We start from the raw sequence: 20,591 nt of genomic DNA on the forward strand, positions 1-20,591 counted from the left end.
CATCCTAAGTTTCTCTGAAATTGTCCCTTGGTTATTTCTTTTGGCATAACAATATTTCTTTACATATATGCCATAATTCATTACATAAATAAATGCCCTAAAGTCATTTCAAAATTGATAACTTTAATTTCTAGTTCTTTGCTGTAACAAAGTTACTTTAAATATTTTTGTACGTTTGAGTACTTTCCTTCATTCTTTATTATTTCCCAGCAGACACCACTGAGATGAATCCCTTTTAGAAAAGCAGATAACCTCATTGTTCAGTAAAGTTTATTCCAATCTGTATTAGTGAAAACAGGAAAGTTTTCTCTCTAAAATAACCAGATCATACTTAATTTTCCTGTTTTCTTCCCTTTTTGAATGAAGCAGTTTACTTTATACCTGAAACTTTTACTAACCGCAAACTGCTTCTCCTTCTTCAAATTCATTTACTAAAAATAGTTTGTACATGCCAAATAATTTTTACTTGCTCATTTATTGCAAAAATAAGGAAAATTCTTTCTAGAAACTTCAAAAATGCATCTCACTCAACTGTACTTGAGAAATCAAGAAAAGCAAAACAAAAACAAAAAGGATTTGATGGATTGATTTAAACTTGACTGAAAAAAATTATTGAAAGGACCTTTGGATATAAGAATCCTTTTTACCCCTTTTTTTTCTTCTAACTCCTGCTTCCTATATACAACAAGTACTTGATAAATACCTGTTGGATGGGATTGAACATTTCTCTTAGGGAAAACTTTGTTCTGGACTAGCAGACATAGTTTCATTTTCTGAAAAGATTTTGATCCTAAAATTGATCAGAAAGACTAATATAAGGAAATATTGATTCTTTCAGTGAAATTCATTGAGGTGTAACTATAATTATTTACAAATTGATTTATTAAACAGGTGGATAGGTACAAATAATTTCTAATTGAAGCTAATCAAAAACAATTTTTTGACAGTTTGAAATGTGTTTTTGACTTTGCATTTGAATTTTAACATGGGAATTCAATGTTTCAATGAATAAATAGTTTGCCACTCTGAATGAAGTCTTTGTTTAGATAGAACTGGAAGGAAAATTAGCTAGCCCTCTCCTATCATGTCCCTCATCTAAACACTTCTTTTCTCCTATTCCATGATAGAAACATGCAGCCTAATAGAAAGTACCATCCTCTAGTGAGCTTCCATACTCAACTTTCTCTATTTTAAAAAGTAGATGAAATTTCATAAGGCTGACCAAACTTATCCAGCCATCCTCTGTTGATTTCTAATCAATTTAAAATCCTTCATTGATATTGTGCATAACTTATTGTCTTTGTCATGTCAGCAATACCTTCTAGAAGGTGTTTTGGGTAGATTGCAGATTTGCCCTGAGTCTGACAGCACTTTTTGCAAAAAAAAAAAAAAGAAGAAGAAAACGGAACAGGGGATAGTTGAAGTTCTTAAGCTAGAAAGGAACAAGATGAAAAGAGAGGTTTTTAAAAGCTTAATCTGGCAGGGTGGAAGATAGATCAGATTGGAGAGACCAGGAAATGTCACCTGGCATGAGGGGTGCTGGTAACAGTGTAAGTGGAGAGAAAAGAACTTGTCTGAGAGAGTTGAAAACTTCGGTCATCACCCCCAGTGATAAATTGATGAGGATCTTGTGAGTGAAGCTAGGGTCCCAACCTTAGGAACCCATTGCTCAGACTTGGGGATCTTTCCCTCCTCTGACTGAACCCAATGATCTTTACTATTTGTACCATTTATTCATCGGTAACTATCAAATACTGTCTTGTATTGTAGCATTTTTATGATTATCTGATTCTCTAGCTAAATTGTGAGCCTTTTGAGGGAGGGACACCATATTTCATATATTCTTTTTTTATAAAGATTTTATTTATTTTGAATTTTATAATTTTTCCCCTAATCTTTCTTCCCTCCCCCCACCCCCCACAGAAGGCAATTTGCCAGTCCTTACATTGTTTCCATGCTGTACATTGATCCAAATTGAATATGACCAGAGAGAAATCATATCCTAAGGAAGTATTTCATATATTCTTAAGACAACACACTCAGTTCTTTATACAGAGCAGGTAGTTAAAAACAAACAGAACAAAACAAACAATTGTGAGAAACTGCTGCTGAAAATTTACTCTCAAAACCTCTCCCAGAATATTGGCTAGAAAAACCTTATTGGTATAGTTTCTACCTACCTATGCTCTACTCCTATTATAGACATTAAGGGCCTGGGAAGCAGGTTTTACTGCCCTAAGTCCCATTGTTTTGCTTATGCATCAAAACTAGTTCCTTCTAAACCTTGTGATGCCTTTAAAAAAAATCATTTGATGATGACTCATTGCTGAGCTGCTCAAAAAACAGCAGTCACTGATTTCTTTTTTTCAGATTCAATGGGGGAAGAAAGATAAGGGAAATGGTTTAAGAAGAGATATTTTAAAAACACAAACATCCTTTTGTTAATGTTAATTTTTGTTTGTTAATAATGTTTGTTAATTCTCCAAGAGACCAGACTACTCTTCATGCTTCTCTTTAGCACAGGCTTACCCAGCTTATTGTAAGGAGTTACATTCAGTTTCTATAATAATAGTTGGAAAAATTTCAGAAAGCTCACCTGAAATTTTTAGCATTTAGTTTCTTCTACCACTATCCTGTGCAGCAACTACCTGGGAAGAAGCATTGAAGCAACTGGCCCAGGATCCAGAGAAATGAGGGAAGTTGGACTTAGAAAAGGCACTGGAGTGTTTATGATATAAATATCAAGGACTACTATTCACCTATGTTCTTCATCCCTACCGGTCCCAGGATCCCTAACTCCTCCTGGACCTTGCTATGGAAAAATTAAAAAGACATAATACAAACAAACTAAAATAGCAACTTTCCCTTGACCTTCAGACTACCCATTTCACTTTTCTATGTCATTGCCAGATTTAACAAAGGAGTAGTCTCCATTCACTGCTTGAAGCAATCCACTTATCACTCAATTTTCTTGCAATGTGGATTCCTCCATCACCATTCTACTGAAATTGTTCCCTTACATGTCTTTATCATTGATTCCACTTCTTCTAATCTGTTGCATCTTTGATTCTCTTTCATCTTCACCCTCTTCCTTGGCCTTCTACTGCACTCTCTTGGTTTCACTAAGATGACTCTCAAAATCCAGACCCAAATTTTTCATTTCCTATTAGACATTTCTATCAGGAATAGCCCATAAGCATCTCAAATGGAAAATGACTAGAACTGAACTCTTCCTTTCCTTTGAAACCTTTCCCTCTTTATGACATCTCTGCTTATGTTAATATTATAGTTTTTCTGGTAACCCATGCTTATAATCTTTATTTCATCCCTAACATTCAAAAAGTGGCTAACATATGTTGATTCTCCTTCTACAATATCTCTGAAATGCATTCATTCTTTCAACTCCCTGTCACCTAGAGTATTATAATAGTTTCCTAGCTTGTCTCTCTCTCCCCCTTCTCCTCAACTCTAATTCCATTCTTTCCCAAACCCCTGTGCCAGAATAATCTTCCTGATCCTTGACTTTGATTACATCATTCCTTCCCACAACCCTGCTCAGAAAACTTTCAGTGGTTCCAGTTGCATACAGAACAAATTCCAAACTGGCTTACGTTATCTCCCATAAATCTATCTTGATATGTCCCAAACTAAACTGTTCCCTATCTCTGAAATAGCCCTTGTTTTCCTGCCTCTCTGTCTTTTGATTCCTAAGAGTTAAAATTCTCAAGCCCCAACTCCCTTCCTATTAAATTGCTACTCATTCTTTAAAGCCCTCCGTGAAGCTATCCATATTTTTCTTCCCAAATTGGGAAGAACCCTCAAAGTACCTTGCTCATTGTTCTTATGTGTTAGTATATTCTGTTTTCCGTTATTGTTATGTGTGTATATGTATTCTCTTCTATGAGAATATTGAATCCTTCAGAGGAATACTCGTCTCACTCGTCTGTGTCTTCTTTAGTACTAAACATTTTTCCTTGGGAGATGGTATTAGATTTGGGCTTTGGCAAGTCTAATAAAGGTGAAATTGAAAAAAAGAACAAAAATAATTGAATTCCAATTTAGAGTTCAAATCACAGGGGGGCCAACATGATGTGTCTCAACTCCTGATTCTGCCATTAACTGCCTGTGTGATTGCTTTCCAATCAACCAGTAAAATGATAAACATTTATTAAGCACCCAATGTGCTAGGTGCTGTGCTAAACTCTGGGAATACAAAAAAGACAAAAGACTGTCCCTAGTCTTAAGAATCTAATGGAGGAGACAACGGGCAAATAATCATTCAATGCAAGCTATGCAGGATAAACAAGAAATAATTAAGGATTTAGAATTAAGAAGGGCTAGGAAAGTCTTCCTTTATTATAAAGGATGGAATTTTAGTTGGGACTTACTCTGGCCCTTGGTTTTTTTTCCCCTATGAGGAGTTTCAACTACACGACACCTGAAGTTCCTTCCAATGCTAGAAAAATTTCAAGATTTTTAGTCAGTTTTCATGAAAGCCAGGGTCAGGGAGATTGAAAACACTGGCCAAATTCTAGATGTGAAATTTTCTGTCATTATAAAACAGATTAGAAATTTTTATGATAGATATCACACATCTGTCTTATGCTAGCCTTTGATCATTACAAGTAATCTTGAGGTGACCATTTCAGAATCTCAGTAGTAGAAATTCTTATTCTGACCAAAAAGGGTAAAACCACCCCAAAACAACCTACTTATTCATGCATTCATTTATGTTTTTTTACTTTGTGAATCACACGCATTTTTCTCCCCCAAAATGTTCTATTTAAGTAGAAGAAAGGAAGTCTGAAAGAAAGAGGAGGAGAAGGGGGTTAGAGGTAGAATGGAAGGGAATGACTGAGATTTTGTGACTGGATCTGTGAATCAGCTCCTCTCTTATTTACCATTCCATTTGTAATCTGTAATAGCCATCGTTTAGAGTGGCATTCTGAGGTTTGTGGGTTAGAGGTCAGTTTTCCCTGGGAAGACTAGGTCAGTAGAGCTAGCGATTACAAATTACCAGAAGGGTAATTGCCATGAGGCAGTCTTTCCAGTGCCTGCATTCTTTCAGGCTTTAGAAATCCACATATTTGCTTGGAAACTAGTTTCAATAAGACTGAATGTTTTAAGCTTTTTGGAGGCTCACAGAATCTCAGCTTGCTACAACTGGAAAGGAACTTCAGAGATATACCTAAACTGAATCTCTATCTAGTTTAATAGTTAAGAAACCTCTGGTCCAAAGAACTATAAAGGTTTACCAAATTGTTTGGACATGAACCTGAATTTTGAATTCAATCCTGCTCTTTCCACTATAGCTTACTTGCTCATATATAAGGGTCAATGAGAATATTTGTCAACTGCTTTGTATTTTTAAAATGTTATCCATCATTACTGTTATTGTTATGACAACTGTCATCCCTCTACCTTCACTTTGTGTTGATTCTGCAGTGTCAATATAATATGGTGGGCAAATATATAACTGTGGTATGAGCTGACTTATATAATCTTACAAACCAAGACTTGGAAGGAACTTCAGATCATTTAGCTCATCCCTTCACCCCTGGTCATTCATATTTTTCTTGGATTCAATGACACAGGGATTTAACTAGCGAAGAGAGCATGTTCATTTACCCCTGGACAGTCCTCATTGTTGGTTTTTAATTCATTGCACTGAAAGCTGCAACCCATTGAAAAGCTGGTGGAGCCTCCACCCTGGGAGTCTAAGACTTGTTTTCTCACTAATGATTCAGAATAATGATCAATTTAGGGGCATGCAAATAATTTTTATTTGACAAATGGCTTTAAATATTAAGATCTTTCATTTGCTCTTTCTCTGGGCTCCTCTTTTTTTAGGCTGGGGTGATTCAATAGGAACTCCAACAGAAGGGGGAATGACCTATGATGCGCTACATGTTTTTGACTGGATAAAAGCAAGAAGTGGTTACAATCCTGTGTATATTTGGGGCCATTCTTTGGGCACTGGGTAAGATCTCCATTCACCTGGCATTTAATTCACTTTACAGGGAGAAGTTAAGGGGTTGTAAACACTTTGAAATTATCAATCTATCCAAATCTCTTGCTATTTTATTTTATCTGTTTTGGTTTTTGCAAGGCAAAAGATCACAAAACTAAGTAATTATTAAGTATCTGAGGTTGGATTTGAACTCAGATCCTCCTGACTCCAAGCCTGGTGCTTTATCCACTGTGCTACCTAGTTGCCCTCTTTTGATATTTTTCTGTGAGAATTTCTGAAGCTTATCCCTAAGTATTTTCCTCTGTATCACTGAACACTGTAGAATTAAGAGACAGAATGATGCAATTTATAGAGTGCTGGGTTTAGAATCCAGCAGACCAGAGGTCAGATCCCAAGTATGATAAAATTATGATCCTAGGCAAATCAGGTAATTTCTTTGGGCATAGACAACTCATCTAAGTTACAGAAGGGTTTCCTTTCAGTGGATGAAGGGAATGTTGACACCAGCAACCTCTCACATTGAAGAAATAATAATAGATAAATATTATTATCCTTATTCTCCTAGTCTTTTCCCACTTTAACCTAGGATGTTAATTAGTTAAAACCTAGAGTGTTTTTAGAGGATTAATTGCTTTAAAAGTCCTTAATTAGGGGAGCCAGGAAGGAGGGAAATAGACAGGATAGATTGGAAGCAGACTTTTTTTAGGAGAGGGTGGAATGATTCCTTTCCTAATAGAGGAGAGGGAATGCTGAGCCTCTTATTTCTCAATAAGGGTAGCAAGAGTCAGGGAAATCCCTGGTTAGGAAGGGCAGAGGAGCTATCACTGTGCCTGTGTACCAGAAATAAGATGGGGAAGAAACTATACTGGGAGAAAACTATGTAAATGGGAACTTAGGGAGGTTTATATGACTTAGACTTCAGAGTATATATGTTAGCAGCAGAAAGTATAAAAGGATCATTGCTGCATTTGATCAAGTTTGGAAAACTTCCTCCTTTTCTGTTTAATCAGTTGTCCCAAAACTACAGTTGCCCATGAATAGATTTTGTCCACTTATCAAGATGCAAAGTATGATATGAAAACCAGCATCATTTAAAATTTGGTAATGCAGTATAAGTAAAAGCTGGATTCCTCCAACTCTAATTCCAGCTCCTTTCCCTCTTAATAGTATTTATTTAATGCTGTAAGGTTTGCAAGGCACTTGATAGATATTATCTCATTTGATTCTCTCAGGAATTCTGGAAGAAAAGTGCTTTTATTTACTTATCCTTATATTGTCCCTTATCTACAGATGAGGAAACTGAGGCAGACACAGGTTAAATGCCCTGAGTGACAGAGGTTAAGTTTGAACTCAGACCTTTCTTATTTCAGGTCCAGCATTCTCTCCTAGCCTGCCTCATCTCTACATAATCTTATCCAAAAAAGCACTTATTGCCGTGTAGCCGGCATTCTGCTGAAGAGATACAAAGAAAGATAGTTTCTGCCCTTAAAGGGCTCACATTTTAATGGGGGAAGACAAAATCTAGAGAGAATAGAAGGGAAGACCTTCTACTGATCAGTTTGCATTGTGTTGTGTTGTTCTTGGAGGTGCAAATAGGTGCTCACCAGAAAGGTTAGGTTCTTAGGTGAAGTGGTCTGGCCTGTTATGCTGGGCTTTTATTTCATCATAACTCCCAAGGGAGCCACCACATCCTCCCTACCCAAAAGGGTGATGTCTGCCCATATTTCAATTGGATGGGGAAATGTGCCACAGAATTTGACACTCCCTATGCTATTTGGCCCTCTGGTCCCATTCCCTCAATTAGCCTTAGAACTTTTTCATACCTTACTTTCTGAAGACTATAAAGAGGTGGGGTGGTTTGGAAAAACTTAAATTCCACCTAAGGAGAATGATTGCCATGCTGGTCTTTTCAAGAAAGATGAGCCATGTTCAGAATGGGCATCTTTCATTAGCTTCCCAATTTTTGATCAAAGATGGTCTTTGTACAAACAAAGCAGTGTGATCTGGGTACAACTGCTAATAACAAGGATAACTGTTTACTGCATGAAGTGTGTTGGTCTAGACAATGTGCCTATCTGCGGCACTTTCCAAGCAGTGAATCTTGACATTCTAAATTGTTTCTCCCGAGCAGTGATCACTGTGCTTTCCTCAGTGTGTTAGTCCTTCCCGACAGGCTTTATAGATGGCAGAAGGCAGACAATGGTCACCTAAGAACTTGACTTATTCATTACCATTAAAAGTATTCATCTGTTCCCAAGGTGTAGGTGAAGTGAGACTTTACCAGAAGAGAGAGAGACCCACCCTGCACTGGAGGCATCAGAGAGTTGAGCCTCTCTGCAGGATCCCCAGGATTTCCTGTTCTGTTCATAGCAGGGCTACCCAAGTTTCCAGCTGTCAAATTATAGTGGCCTCTCTTTAAAAAATCCTCAAAAAAAAAAAAGATAATAGATTAGTGCTTTTTTTGCCTATTTATTAGAAAATAGAAATGTACAACATGGGAAACAAAAGTAAAGACTGACAGATTGCTTTCTGGGGGGGAGTAAGATTGGGGGAAAAATTGTAAAACAAATGAAATCTTTAATAAATAAAAAAATGAACTAAGGTTAAATTAAAAAAAAGAAAATAGAAAAGAATGAACTTTTAATTGGCTTACTTTTTTCTTTCTAGAGTTGCAACCAACTTAGTAAGGCGCTTATGTGAACGAGGTAAGAGCATTCAAAACCATGAATGAAGCATTTAATGATCACTATAACTTTTTATGGCCATTGCTGTAGCATGTCTCAAAATGTATGCTTGTCTCTTGTTCTGAAGACACATTATATGCTTATTAAATGAGATACCTTCTAATAAATAATCTTTTCCATCAAAAGAAGGTTTTGTATTCCTGACTCATGTTCTCTTATACCTTGTCAGGGCTGTCCAACCTTACTTTTAAAAGTTTTTATTGAAACAATAGACAATATATTTTGATTTGCAATTTTAGTGGTAGCTTGGCTTTGTTTACTAAAGCATTTAGTAAACCTACAGGGCCTACATAAAATCACACTGAAAGTTCCATATTTGGACACAGATTATTACCTCAGCCCCAAACTAATTTTTGGTATGAAGTAGGTATCTTATTATAAGGATAGAATTGTTGTCATGTTTTTTTCATAAGATCTGAATTGCTGATTGGACCCTAACTCTGCCCAATCTGTTATGTGTATACCTTTTAAGTTCCTCTTCAGTCTCAAAATATGAAATCTCAAGGCAGCCTGATTCCAAGTTTTGATAGCTGTAAATACTAGGATGTGTTTTTTCTTTATATCAAACCTAAATTTGCCCTTTTAGAAATTTTACTTTTTCCTGTTGGCATGTCAGCTTTACCCTGGCATGTGAAAATGATTCAAAGCTCTTGGAAAAAAAAATTTTTAAAGGAAAAAAAAATGATCCTCATTTTTAGCTTCTCTTGCTGTAGGGGAGAGAATCCCTGATACTTCTCCTGTATTCAGAATCAGCTAATACCTTTCCTGTATTTACTAAGATGACTCAGCACTAGGTAGAATCAAATGTGTTTGACTCTTCTGCTCCCTTCCACCCCAATCTGTAAATAATAACTTTGAAAAAACAGGTGGAGCATGGACTAAGGCACAAGAAATGACCTTTTGAGCTGGAGTCTATTTGACAATGGTTCTAAGTTGGATCAATGTTTTGTGTTATTTTGAGTTCTCTTCTTGTTTACCTGTGTGGCCTTGGGCAGATATCTCCCTTCCCTTCCCTTTGGTGTTTTCATCCATAAAATGGGGTTCATTATGCTTGTTTTGTCCACTGTGGGAGGGGGCAGTGGTTGTGAAGATTATGGGATCTGAGTTGCAGTAGAGTTCAGTCTTTAAACTATCTAGTGCCTCCTATGAGCCAAACAGTGTCCTAAGCACTTGACAAATATTTCACTGGATTTTTACAACAACTGTGGGAAGAAGGTACTATAAATGATCTCCATTTTACAGTTGAGGGGAGAGGTGATGATTTGTCCAGGGTTACACAATAAGTGCCTGAATCTGTATTTGAACTTGGATCTTCTGACTCCAAGCCTAGCACTCTATTCATATCACCACCTTGTTGCCTCATCTAATCCCATTGGCTCCTGAAAAAGAAAAGTTTGCAGACAAACTTTAGATCAAAGTAAGGAAAAATTTCTGAACCATAAGAGTTATTCAACAGAAGTGATCCTTTCTCGTACACCATGAGTAGTCATTCATCTTTACTTACCTTTGTCAAGGGGCAATCTGCTGCGTGGTGAGTCCTTTCTTTTGTATAGCTCTGTTGTTTGGAGGCTTTCCTCACACCTATTGGAAATCTGCCTCTATGCAGCTTCTGCCATTGCTTTCTGCACTTAGAGCCAAACAGAACTAATCTAATACTTGTACTTGACAGCCTTGAAATACTTGAAAGATGGCTATCATGTTCCCTTAAGTCTTTTCCTCTCCTGGAAAAACATCCCTAGTTCATTTTTGTGACATGACCTCAAGACCCTTCTTCAGACTGGTTACCTTCCTCTGGACACTCTTTATCAGTGTCTTTTCCAAAATATGTGGCCCAGAATTGAACAATTCTCTAGATATAATTCAACTAGGGCAGAGTTCAGTGGAATTATCGCCTCTTTGTTCCTTGAAGCTGTGTATGCCCTTGTCCTTTTAGATCAGGGACACAGGTTGATAAGACTGAAATGGGGTACTTTCTGGACCAGTGTAATATCCTGGGTTTGCTCAGGGTGTGTATGAGGTCATGTGCTGCTTATTCAGGTCACACTTGAATTCCATACTGTTTATATTGGTGATTCCCCTCCTTCTCTTTGGATGAGGAGGTTGGATTAGATAAGAACTCTGAGGTCCTTTCCAGCTCTAAATCCCTGCTCTTAATAAGTCAGATTCATCAACAGAATATACAAAGGCTAGGCTGGAGCTATGGCACTTAAATTCCCTGGAGCTTTGTCTGGAAAGGACTTTTCTCAGATTCCTTTGATACAGTTTCTGGTAGGAGTGCATTTAGAGCCACTTAAAAATGGCATCATCTTGCTCAGGCTTTATTACATGATCATTTTTTCTTTTTTCCTCCCTTGTTTAGAAACTCCTCCAGATGCCCTCATATTGGAATCTCCATTTACAAACATACGTGAAGAAGCAAAAAGCCATCCATTTTCAGTGGCAAGTAGAGATTTTAAAATGAATTTTCCTGGTTTCATTTTAAGCAGAGGCCAACACTGTGCCTGGTGGTGAGGAAGACATAGGGTAAAAAATGCTCTTACTCAGATCATTTAAAGAGAGACTGGTATGGATAAGTTGGCTTGGGTCTTAGGATCATTGGTGCACTCTTCAGACATGAGCTTAGTCTTTTGGTAATTGTCCTATTAAAACATATTTAAGAATTTAAAGGAAGGTCATGGGTGTTAGAAGAGCATTGTATTTGTTCTCTGAGCCCTCTTTTCTTCTTTTTATCTTCTCTTCCCATTCCTACCAAGTGTACATACTAGGTTGTTATCTAGGATTAGAATTGGAAATTGTTTCAAAGGAAAGTTTCTTTGGATTGGACAGGCTGAGAGGATTATGAAGAGACTGAGGACTATGCTTCAATCAACACAAACATATGTGGGAAACATACAGTGTATTTACACACATGTTGCTGCTGTGACCAGAGTTCCTATGCTAATTTCTCGTTTGTCCTCTTGTTTCATTGAAATGCTTGGGTTCCATTATATTTCCATATTTGGTGTGAACTCTTGGGGTCAAATGTTTCCCCTTTGAATTGTGTTATCACACACATTTTAATCTTCATTTTAAAAAAATCTCCTTTTCCAGAATATTTTGTCATTCAAAATTGATTATTTTTTAAAAGGACCAGGCCCCTACTTTCTTACTGTATAGGAAGGTTATCATTAAATCCTAGCTTTTACCACCAAAGTAGAAATTTGTTTAAAAGTTAGCCCTTTGGGGCAGCTAGGTGGCACAGTGGATAGAGCACCAGCCCTGGAGTCAGGAGGACCTGGGTTCAAATGTGGCCTCAGACATTTAATAATTACCTAACTGTGTGGCCTTGGACAAGTCACTTAACCTCACTGCCTTAATAAGTAAAATTTTTAAAAAGTCAACCTTTTGAAGCCAGATTTTTACAGACTGATAAAAATCATTGTGGTAACAGAGTCATAATTGATAACAGTTTATGATCTTTCCCCCATGATGAGAGAGAGTAATAAGCATTTAAGTCTCTCCTTTGTGCAAGGCTACAGATAAAAAAAATCCAAACAGCCCCATACCCCTAAGAAATTAAAATCTACTTGACTTGAAAGCCCTTGGTGCTTGGGGAAGGGTGGGGCAGAAAAAAAGAAGAGGTTGGAATTAGGAGAAACCTACCCTTTCCTATAACAAAAGAGCTGGGTTTAAATTCTGGCTCTGTTACTCCATCACCATGTGTGATCTTGAACCAATTTGTCCTTAATTCAACCAATAAGGTTCATTTTTAGTGCCCTCCCATCAAGGGTAATAGAAGCAGCTGTCTTCTATCTCCAGCCTTGTGTAGGGTATACATTGAAAAAATGTGGCTGAATTTTATTGAATGTTACTCTGAATCCCTGTTTTCATTGGGGGTAAAATGCTAATAGGCAGTCATGTTAGTAAAGACAGCTTAACAGATTATCCAACTCATGAATATTTTCCATTTTAAAGGGAACCTTAGGCCAAGGGCAGAGTAATTCAAATCAATAACTCTAATGATATAATTTCCATCTCTGAATGACTTGGCTTAGAGAGAAGTCTAGAGATAAATGAGATTTTCTCTTAATAACAGTAGCCTACTTTCATACTTGTGAGGACAACCCATTGGTCATTAGAAGGTTGATGTATACTTACTGCAAATATACCCATTAACAATGGCCTTTAACTATCTTGGCTAAGATATGGGCAAGACAAGAAGAAGTAGATGTGAATCTCTTTGTAGTTGCATTATTTTCCATATCCTCATTGAATTTATTAATTAATCCTTTGGAGGCATTTGTTACTCAAACTAAATTAAGAGTACTTATTTTGACTTTTTAAATTCAGATTCAGGTCAGTAGAAATTTACTGAATGGGCACAGAACTGGGTTAGGTAAGGGACTGTGTGGAAGATACAAGGTTTAGATAGCTATGCTCCCTACCCTTGGTGAAACTTGTAATTTGAGGTGGAAAGGATAGTGTATAAGTAAAATATGAGAGATGTGCAGTCTAAGAGAGAAAAGTCATTTTTGCCACAGGGAAATAGGAAAAAGTTCCATGGGGGAGGAGTGACATTTGAGTTGGACTTTAAAGACTGGGTTGGAATGCCGTGGGGAGCTGGGAGGGAGGCAAAGGTATCAATATAAGGAGAAACAAGATAATGGGGGATAGGTGCAGAGGCCAGCTGCTTGTACAAGTTACATGAGTCCCTGAAGGGCAGCATTTGAGAGAGTGGTTGAAAGAAGAAGGGTTTTGTCAAATATACTTTTGTCAATTCCTGTTTTTCCTGCATCTCCAGGTCTACCGATTCTTTCCTGGATTTGATTGGTTCTTCCTTGACCCCATCACTAGCAGTGGAATTAAATTTGCAAATGATGAAAAGTAAGTGATTATTCTTTCTTTCTGAATCTCTCTTTTCTTCTGTGTATCTTCTGGGTAAAGGAAGTATGGAGAGAGGAAAACTGAAGTATCAGGTCTTTTATTACCAACTGAATAATTAGGTAGTTAATTAATCAGACAGAAACCCCAACTTTTCACATGCTCTTGGTCTGTAATGCAAGTGTTTTGTATTCCAGACAGGCCCACAGAATGTCACTAAATCTTTGTTTTTTTCCTATTCTTGAATTCACAATTTATTATAACTAATGAACTCAAAAATGTGTGCCTTAAAGAATGAGAGGGGAATTACAGTAGAATGCCAAGCCTGGAGTCAGAAGACTCTTCCTCCTGAGTTCAGATCTGGCCTCACACATGTTCTTTGTGTCCCTGAGCAAATCACTTCACCCTGGTTGGCCTCAGTTTCCTCATTTGTAAAAAATGAACTGGGGAACAAAATGGCAAAGCACTATAGTCCTTTGCCAAGAAAACCTCAAAAGGGGTAATGAAGTAGATACAACTGAAAAATAATTGAACAATAACAAATAACTCCTTGTATTTTAACTCATATATTATAAACTCCTAATATATATTGCAGAGGCAAAAAACAATGGACTTGGAGGGTGGAGGAAACTCTGGGTTGAAATTCCATTTCTGGGGCAGCTAGGTGGCACATTGGATAGAGCACTGGCCTTGGAGTCAGGAGTACCTGAGTTCAAATCTGGCCTCGGACACTTAATAATTACCTAGCTGTGTGGCCTTGGGCAAGCCACTTAACCCCATTGCCTTGCAAAAACCTAAAATAAAAAAAAAGAAATTCCACTTCTGATACTTCTAACTTTATGGCTCTGTCAAGTTATTTCACCTCAGTATCCCACAGGCACTTTTCTACTTCAATAATAACACATAGAGATTTGGATCTATTTGGATCTAGGTGGAATTACTTGAATTTACTTAAATTTTCAGTGGAATTACTTGAATTTACTTAAATTTTCAAAATGTACAAGAATGTACCTTGATTTAAATGAATCTGAGTTTTCAAAGTTCAGTTTGGTCCCAAAGTTACGTTAGAGATGAACCCAATACCTAGCTTATTGTACAAAAACAGGAGGAGCTTAATAAATATTTATTGAATTGAAGTGAATTACCACTCAGAGAAAACACAGTTTACATGATTGTTCACAATATGAAGTTTCTCTCAATAGAGTTCTTTTTAAATAACAATCTCCTCTCTTACTTCAAACGATTTTATTTCCATGCTAGTTCACAATATTTTGGGGGAACACATCTATTTTGTAAAAAGTGAAGCCAGTTTTGCAGTAAATGTCCATATTTTATTTTCTTAAAAAAAATTGTAGAGATTGATTTTGGTAAAGATTTTTGACTTAAGGATAAAGATCACAAACCACCCAGCAAAGGGAGAAATTCCTTTATTTAAAAAAGTATAAGGGGGCAGCTAGGTGGTGCAGTGGATAGAGCACCAGCCCTAGAGTCAAGAGTACCTGAGTTCAAATCCAGCTTCAGACATTTAATAATTACCTAGCTGTGTGGCCTTGGGCAAAAACCTTAAAAAAAGTATATAGAGCAAAATAATATTGAATATATGTGTAATCAATTAAATTTGCTTTGTAACCATGTCCAGTAAAATGAGAATAAATCTATTAAATGTCCTACTAGTAGTTTAATTACTCCTATTGTCTAACTCAGTATTTTTGTCTATTTATTACCATTCACTTTCCACTTATATATTCATAATTATTGTGCATTCTGTTTTTACTGGCTCTGCATTATTCCACAAAGTTCTTTCCATATTTCCTTTTAACACAGTTGCCAATCTTAATGACAATGTAGTGTTATATTACCTTAATGTACCAAATGTTATCCAATCATTTCCTTTTTTGTAGGACATTTAAGTTGCTTGCCAATTTTTGCAATTATATGTAAGTTCTGCTCTGATCTGTGAATGGATGGCTCTTTTGTTCTTGTTGTTGATGATAATATTTTGAGGTCATATTAAGTTAGAATTTATTTATCAAACCTAGGAAATTTTCTCTTCTAAAAAAAAAACCAAGAGGCTTAACAAACACTATTGTGTAGACCCAAATAGCATAATTGAAGTCAAAATGTCAACTTACCCTTCACAAACAGTCAAGTACTATAAGAGTGAAACTTTCCTCATCCTTTCATAGGTCACTTGGGACTAGAATACTTTGTGTTTTTTTGCCTCTATAACTTTGCTGTTCTCATTCCAGTGTGAAATATATATCATGCTCCTTGCTTATTCTTCATGCCGAAGATGACCCCATCGTGCCATTCCATCTAGGAAGAAAGGTATTGAGTCCTAATTGGTGGGTTGGGGTAGGGTAAAACGAGCAGAATATGGGTTCCTCAGGTGGTCAATAAAAGTTATCTTTTCAACTTATTGATAAAGAGTGGTGAAGATCCTGGATTTAAAGCCTAGGAGTTTAAGGTCCCTTATTTTTCAGGTGAGGAACCTGGCTCAGGGGTGTTCAGTGACTTTCCCAAGATCTCAAAGGTAGCATTTGAACCTTCATCCTCTGACTTCTGAGCCAGGACTCTTTCCCCTGCATGTGGTTGTTTCAAGAGACCATTGTATAAATTGGTCAGAGAACCCATGGGCCATATTGGTCTGGTGTTGCCAAAGGCAATTCAAGTGGGACTTGAAATTCAGTAAATCTAAGAGCTTTTTAGGGGTGAAATAATTAAATGTTTGACCACACATAGCCCTCTAATGATGTTATATGTATCCAAATGGTCTGTGGAAGAAAAAAAGGTTCCCCACCCTGGTACAAGTGATGGAATTGCCATGGAACCTAGAAGTTGGGATGCTCAGTTGTAGCTGCTATGCCAATGAGGAGATTCTTAAAGAACAGTATAAGGGGAAATTTTTCACTAAAAATAGCAGCTATATTTGAAATATCTGTATTATATCTTCCCTTAGAAACAGGAAAAAGGAAGATACTGAACCTATTCTAAAGCCTCCAGGTATGAGAACATAATGATTTCTAGACATCACCTTGTGCTAAAAGTACCAAAGCCTAGAATCAACCTGAAATGATCAGCTCTACAAGCCCTTTCTATCCCACCAACATCCCAAAAGATAAGACTGGAACAATCAAAGAAGGTGTGCTGAAGATGCTGAAATGGGAGTCAAGAAACTCCTCAAATTGCTATGGAATTGCTATGATGTCCTGTGATGAGCATTTAAAAAGAGATCTTTTTTTATCTGACTCATTTTTTCCATCATGCCCTCAACTTCCATTGGAACGTTGAGGATAAACAAGAAAGCTTCATTTGACTAGTTGTGGTGAGACAAAAACTTCTCTGTATTGTTATGCCACCAGTCAAAGACAAAATAGCAAATATAAGACAAAATTGCTGCTGTAGATTTAGTGGGAGTAGTTAAGTCATTTTATGGATTGAATTTCATTTAAATGGATATTGTGGCAAAGCAAATTTAATTGATCACACACACATACACCCATATATTCAATGCTGTTTTTACTATATCCTTTTTTAAAATAAGGAATTTTTAGCTTTGCTAGGTGGTTTGTGAACTATGGAAAAGACTGATGGATGCATACATTCATGTATGGATGTCTATGGGAATAGCTGCTTGAGTGATAATAAGTTTGATCACAAGGAAATTGAGTTTTTATTACCAAAGAAGAACTTCCTGTTTGTTGGCTAGAAGCAAAGGGGTTCAGTTTAATTTCTAATGCTTTTCAAAACTTAGAAAAATAAAATTACATTTTATTAAATGTACATTTGAAAAGGATTTGATGATTTAAATGACTACATTATTAAAAGTACCTTAAGGATTTAAAATAAAAAGGTAGAATTAAATTATGGGAAATTAAATCCGATTTAAAAAAATAGTAAAAAGTAAATTTTAACAGAAAAAAAATTAAATTGTTCACAGAATTTTAAATTAAGTAATCTGAAATTTGTAGTAAAAATTTCACATTAATGTGTAAAAAAAAGAAAAAAGAAAGGATACCTTAGAGCTTTAGTCTAAGGCTAGTTCATGATCCTTCCTTGGAGGAGAGATGTTTCCAACAGTAAAGAGTCAGCTCTGAAATGGCATGAAAGAGCAAATTGGCATCTCTAAATGAAAAGGGGAGCTGCCATAGCTCGAACTGCAGAGCAGGCCTTATTAGTGTTATCAGTCAAGATTTGGTTTCTATAATGCTTTAAGGCACTTCCAAAGATCATTCATGAAATATTTAAACACTGACTTGAAATGGTGCTTTGTTGGGCCCTGTACATGGAGCAAATTAAACAGACCAATGCTTTGTCTTTCAGCATATAACATAGGGGCAGACATACTTGGGATCATAAATTTAGAGCTGGAGGAGACTCATCTAATTAGCCACCCCCCCCCATTTTACAGAAGAAAAGTTGAGGCCAATGACAGTTATATGAGATTAACTATAACCAGTGTAAATATCTTTGATATATCAGAAGGAAGCTGAAATGAAATAATAGAAACTTCATACTAAAAAGAATTATGCTCTTTCTATTATGACTCTTTGACTGGTGGCATAACAATGCAGAGGAGTTTTTGTCTTACCACAATTAATCAAATGAACCTTTCTTGTTTATCCTCAACATTTCAATGGAAGTTGAGGGCATGAGGGAGAAACTGAGTCAGATAAAAAAAGATCTCTTTTTAAATGCTCATCAGAGGACATCATAGCAATTCCATAGCAATTTGAGGAGTTTCTTGACTCCCATTTCAGCATCTTCAGCACACCTTCCTTGATTGTTCCAGTCTTATCTTTTGGGATGTGGTGGGATAGAAAGGGCTTGTAGAGCTGATCGTTTCAGGTTGATTCTAGGCTTTGGTACTTTTAGCACAAGGTGCTCATTATGTTCTCATACCTGGCAGCTTTAGCATAGGTTCAGTATCTTCCTTTTTCCTGTTTCCAAGGGAAGATATAATACAGATGGATAAGATGGCCAGTCTGGGGAGTGCTTAGTACTCCCCATAGAAATGGTCTATATAATTAGGAAGTTTTATTGTTCTTCATAAATTGTTAATGGCATTGCAGAACCTACAAGGATGCTCTTTACTACCTACTGTCTCTTGATGCTCACAGATATCTTACAGTTTGAAGTGTTGTATTATTGTGGCCTCACAATGTGTTCCCCTTTTTGGTTCTCAGCTTTATAACATCGCTGCACCATCTCAGAGCTTCCGGGACTTCAAAGTTCAGTTTGTTCCATTTCACAGGGATCTTGGCTACAGACACAAGTACATATATAAGAGTCCTGAACTACCTCGAATATTGAGGTAAGAGAAAACAATTGTAATAAAGTTTCTTCTCCATTGGCTTCATTGCAACCCAGCCAAGAAAGAGAACTGTAAGCCTATCTAAGGACCAGACTAAGCCTCTAGGGAAAAGTCAGATTGTAGTGGGTTATTAGTAAAAATTATGCTTGGAATATGATGTTTGTTTTAGATTGTGAAGTCCCTTTGATAACACAGCTAGTGAGTAGGACTAAAACCAAGGTCTATTGGTTCACAATTGAGGTTCTTTCCATTTCCATTGTACTTCATCTCTTAGGACAAAAGGCATTCAAACATCCAGATCTCCCAAATAGCCTTTCCCAAAGACCCTCATGAATGTGACCCAGATAATTATTTCAGTGTTTCAATAAGGTTTTGATGAGAATCAGGCGACTGATGATTGAGGTGAGATATTACTTGAGTTAGTACTTTCCCCTCCTCTCTTAGGTGCCTGGGTGAGTTTTGTCTGACATTTAGGAAGAGCAAGGGGAAATTTAGTTCAAACAACTCCTCAAAATGACTGTTTGCTTACAGTATTTTCCCTTCTTCCCTCCTGTCATCTCTTCCTGCCTCTTTTTCCCTCCTCTCCTCCTCATTTGTCTTGTTCAGTCATGTCTAACTTTTTGTAACCCTTGTGGGCCATACTGTCCTTGGGGTTGTCTTGGTTTGCTATTTCCTTCTCCAGCAGATTTAGTCAGAGTGACTTGCCCAGGTCACCCAGCTGTTGGGTATCTAAGGTTGGATTTGAACTCAGGTCTTCCTGACTCCAGACCCAGTGCTCTACCCACTGAGCCACCTAGCTGCTTCCTCCCTATGTACAGCTCAATATGTAAGGTTTCTTTAGTTTCTAGTGTCTTTCTCCCCAGACTTAAACCAGCCTTTCCTCATGCCCTTTACTGAAGCGTGATGCTCTTCTCTGGCCACATTCCTGGGCCATAGGGGCAGCCTTACCATTCAGTGCACCGGCAGTTCAGTTCTGAGTCTGAAGGTTCCATCAAGAGAGGTGAGGTGCTGATCCATCAGTGAAAAAGAAGAGAGTAGACCCTTCTTGCCCAGTCAACTGCAAGAGCTGATTTAAGCCACACAGCCAATAGAGGAAAAGAGATAGGCCTTTGGGACCCTGCTGAGGGAACTGAAGACAAGTCTCAGGGGTTTTGTTTAGGCCCAGAAACCTCATCTTTTCCTGCCTGCCCCGGGAACCTTTGATAGTTATTTCAAGCTTGCTCTGATTTGACTTGTGAAATGCTGTTTTGTCTGAGTCCTTACATGGAGAAAGAGTGAGCAGTGAAGGCTGGCACCTTTTTTTTTTAAGCAACTTGATGCTCTGTAACAACTAGAAAGTAGAAGTGAAAGTTTCTCTTCCCCTAGTTCCCTTCACCACCTTACCAGGAAGATTGAAGCATGCTTATTAACCCACAGACCCCTTTCCAGAAGACTTGGAACATTCTGAGCTTAAATTTTACTTAGAGCTTAAAATAGTTCACTAAGTAATATGAAGATGTCAAGGAGCATTCCTTATGGAAGTCTGGATTTCTTTGTTAGGTGCCTTCCTCACCCCATGTGGTTTCGGGAAGGCATACTCTGAAAAGGGAGGAAGCATTAAAGAGTACGTGTGCCAGGCTAAAGTCCTGTGCTAAGGACTTAAAAAAAATCTCATGTGATTCTCACAGCACTATGAGGTGGGTCCAATTCTTTCTACCATTTT

At 37.2% G+C, this 20,591-nt stretch overlaps 1 protein-coding gene across 6 annotated transcripts in view; it reads left to right on the forward strand.

Annotated features, from left to right (window-relative positions):
• ABHD12 (abhydrolase domain containing 12, lysophospholipase) overlaps positions 1 to 20,591 on the forward strand; it is a 143,944-nt gene that overhangs the window by 118,946 nt on the left and 4,407 nt on the right. For all 6 annotated transcript variants that reach the window (XM_074209298.1, XM_074209297.1, XM_074209301.1 and 3 more), the window contains 6 exons: positions 5,851 to 5,980; positions 8,639 to 8,676; positions 11,075 to 11,154; positions 13,496 to 13,578; positions 15,825 to 15,903; positions 18,762 to 18,889. In XM_074209298.1, coding sequence (XP_074065399.1) covers positions 5,851 to 5,980; positions 8,639 to 8,676; positions 11,075 to 11,154; positions 13,496 to 13,578; positions 15,825 to 15,903; positions 18,762 to 18,889 — 538 coding nt within the window. The remainder of the gene's footprint in view (positions 1 to 5,850; positions 5,981 to 8,638; positions 8,677 to 11,074; positions 11,155 to 13,495; positions 13,579 to 15,824; positions 15,904 to 18,761; positions 18,890 to 20,591) is intronic.

This window comes from Macrotis lagotis, chromosome 1 (genome assembly GCF_037893015.1).
Source record: "Macrotis lagotis isolate mMagLag1 chromosome 1, bilby.v1.9.chrom.fasta, whole genome shotgun sequence".
Lineage (NCBI taxonomy): Eukaryota > Metazoa > Chordata > Mammalia > Peramelemorphia > Peramelidae > Macrotis > Macrotis lagotis.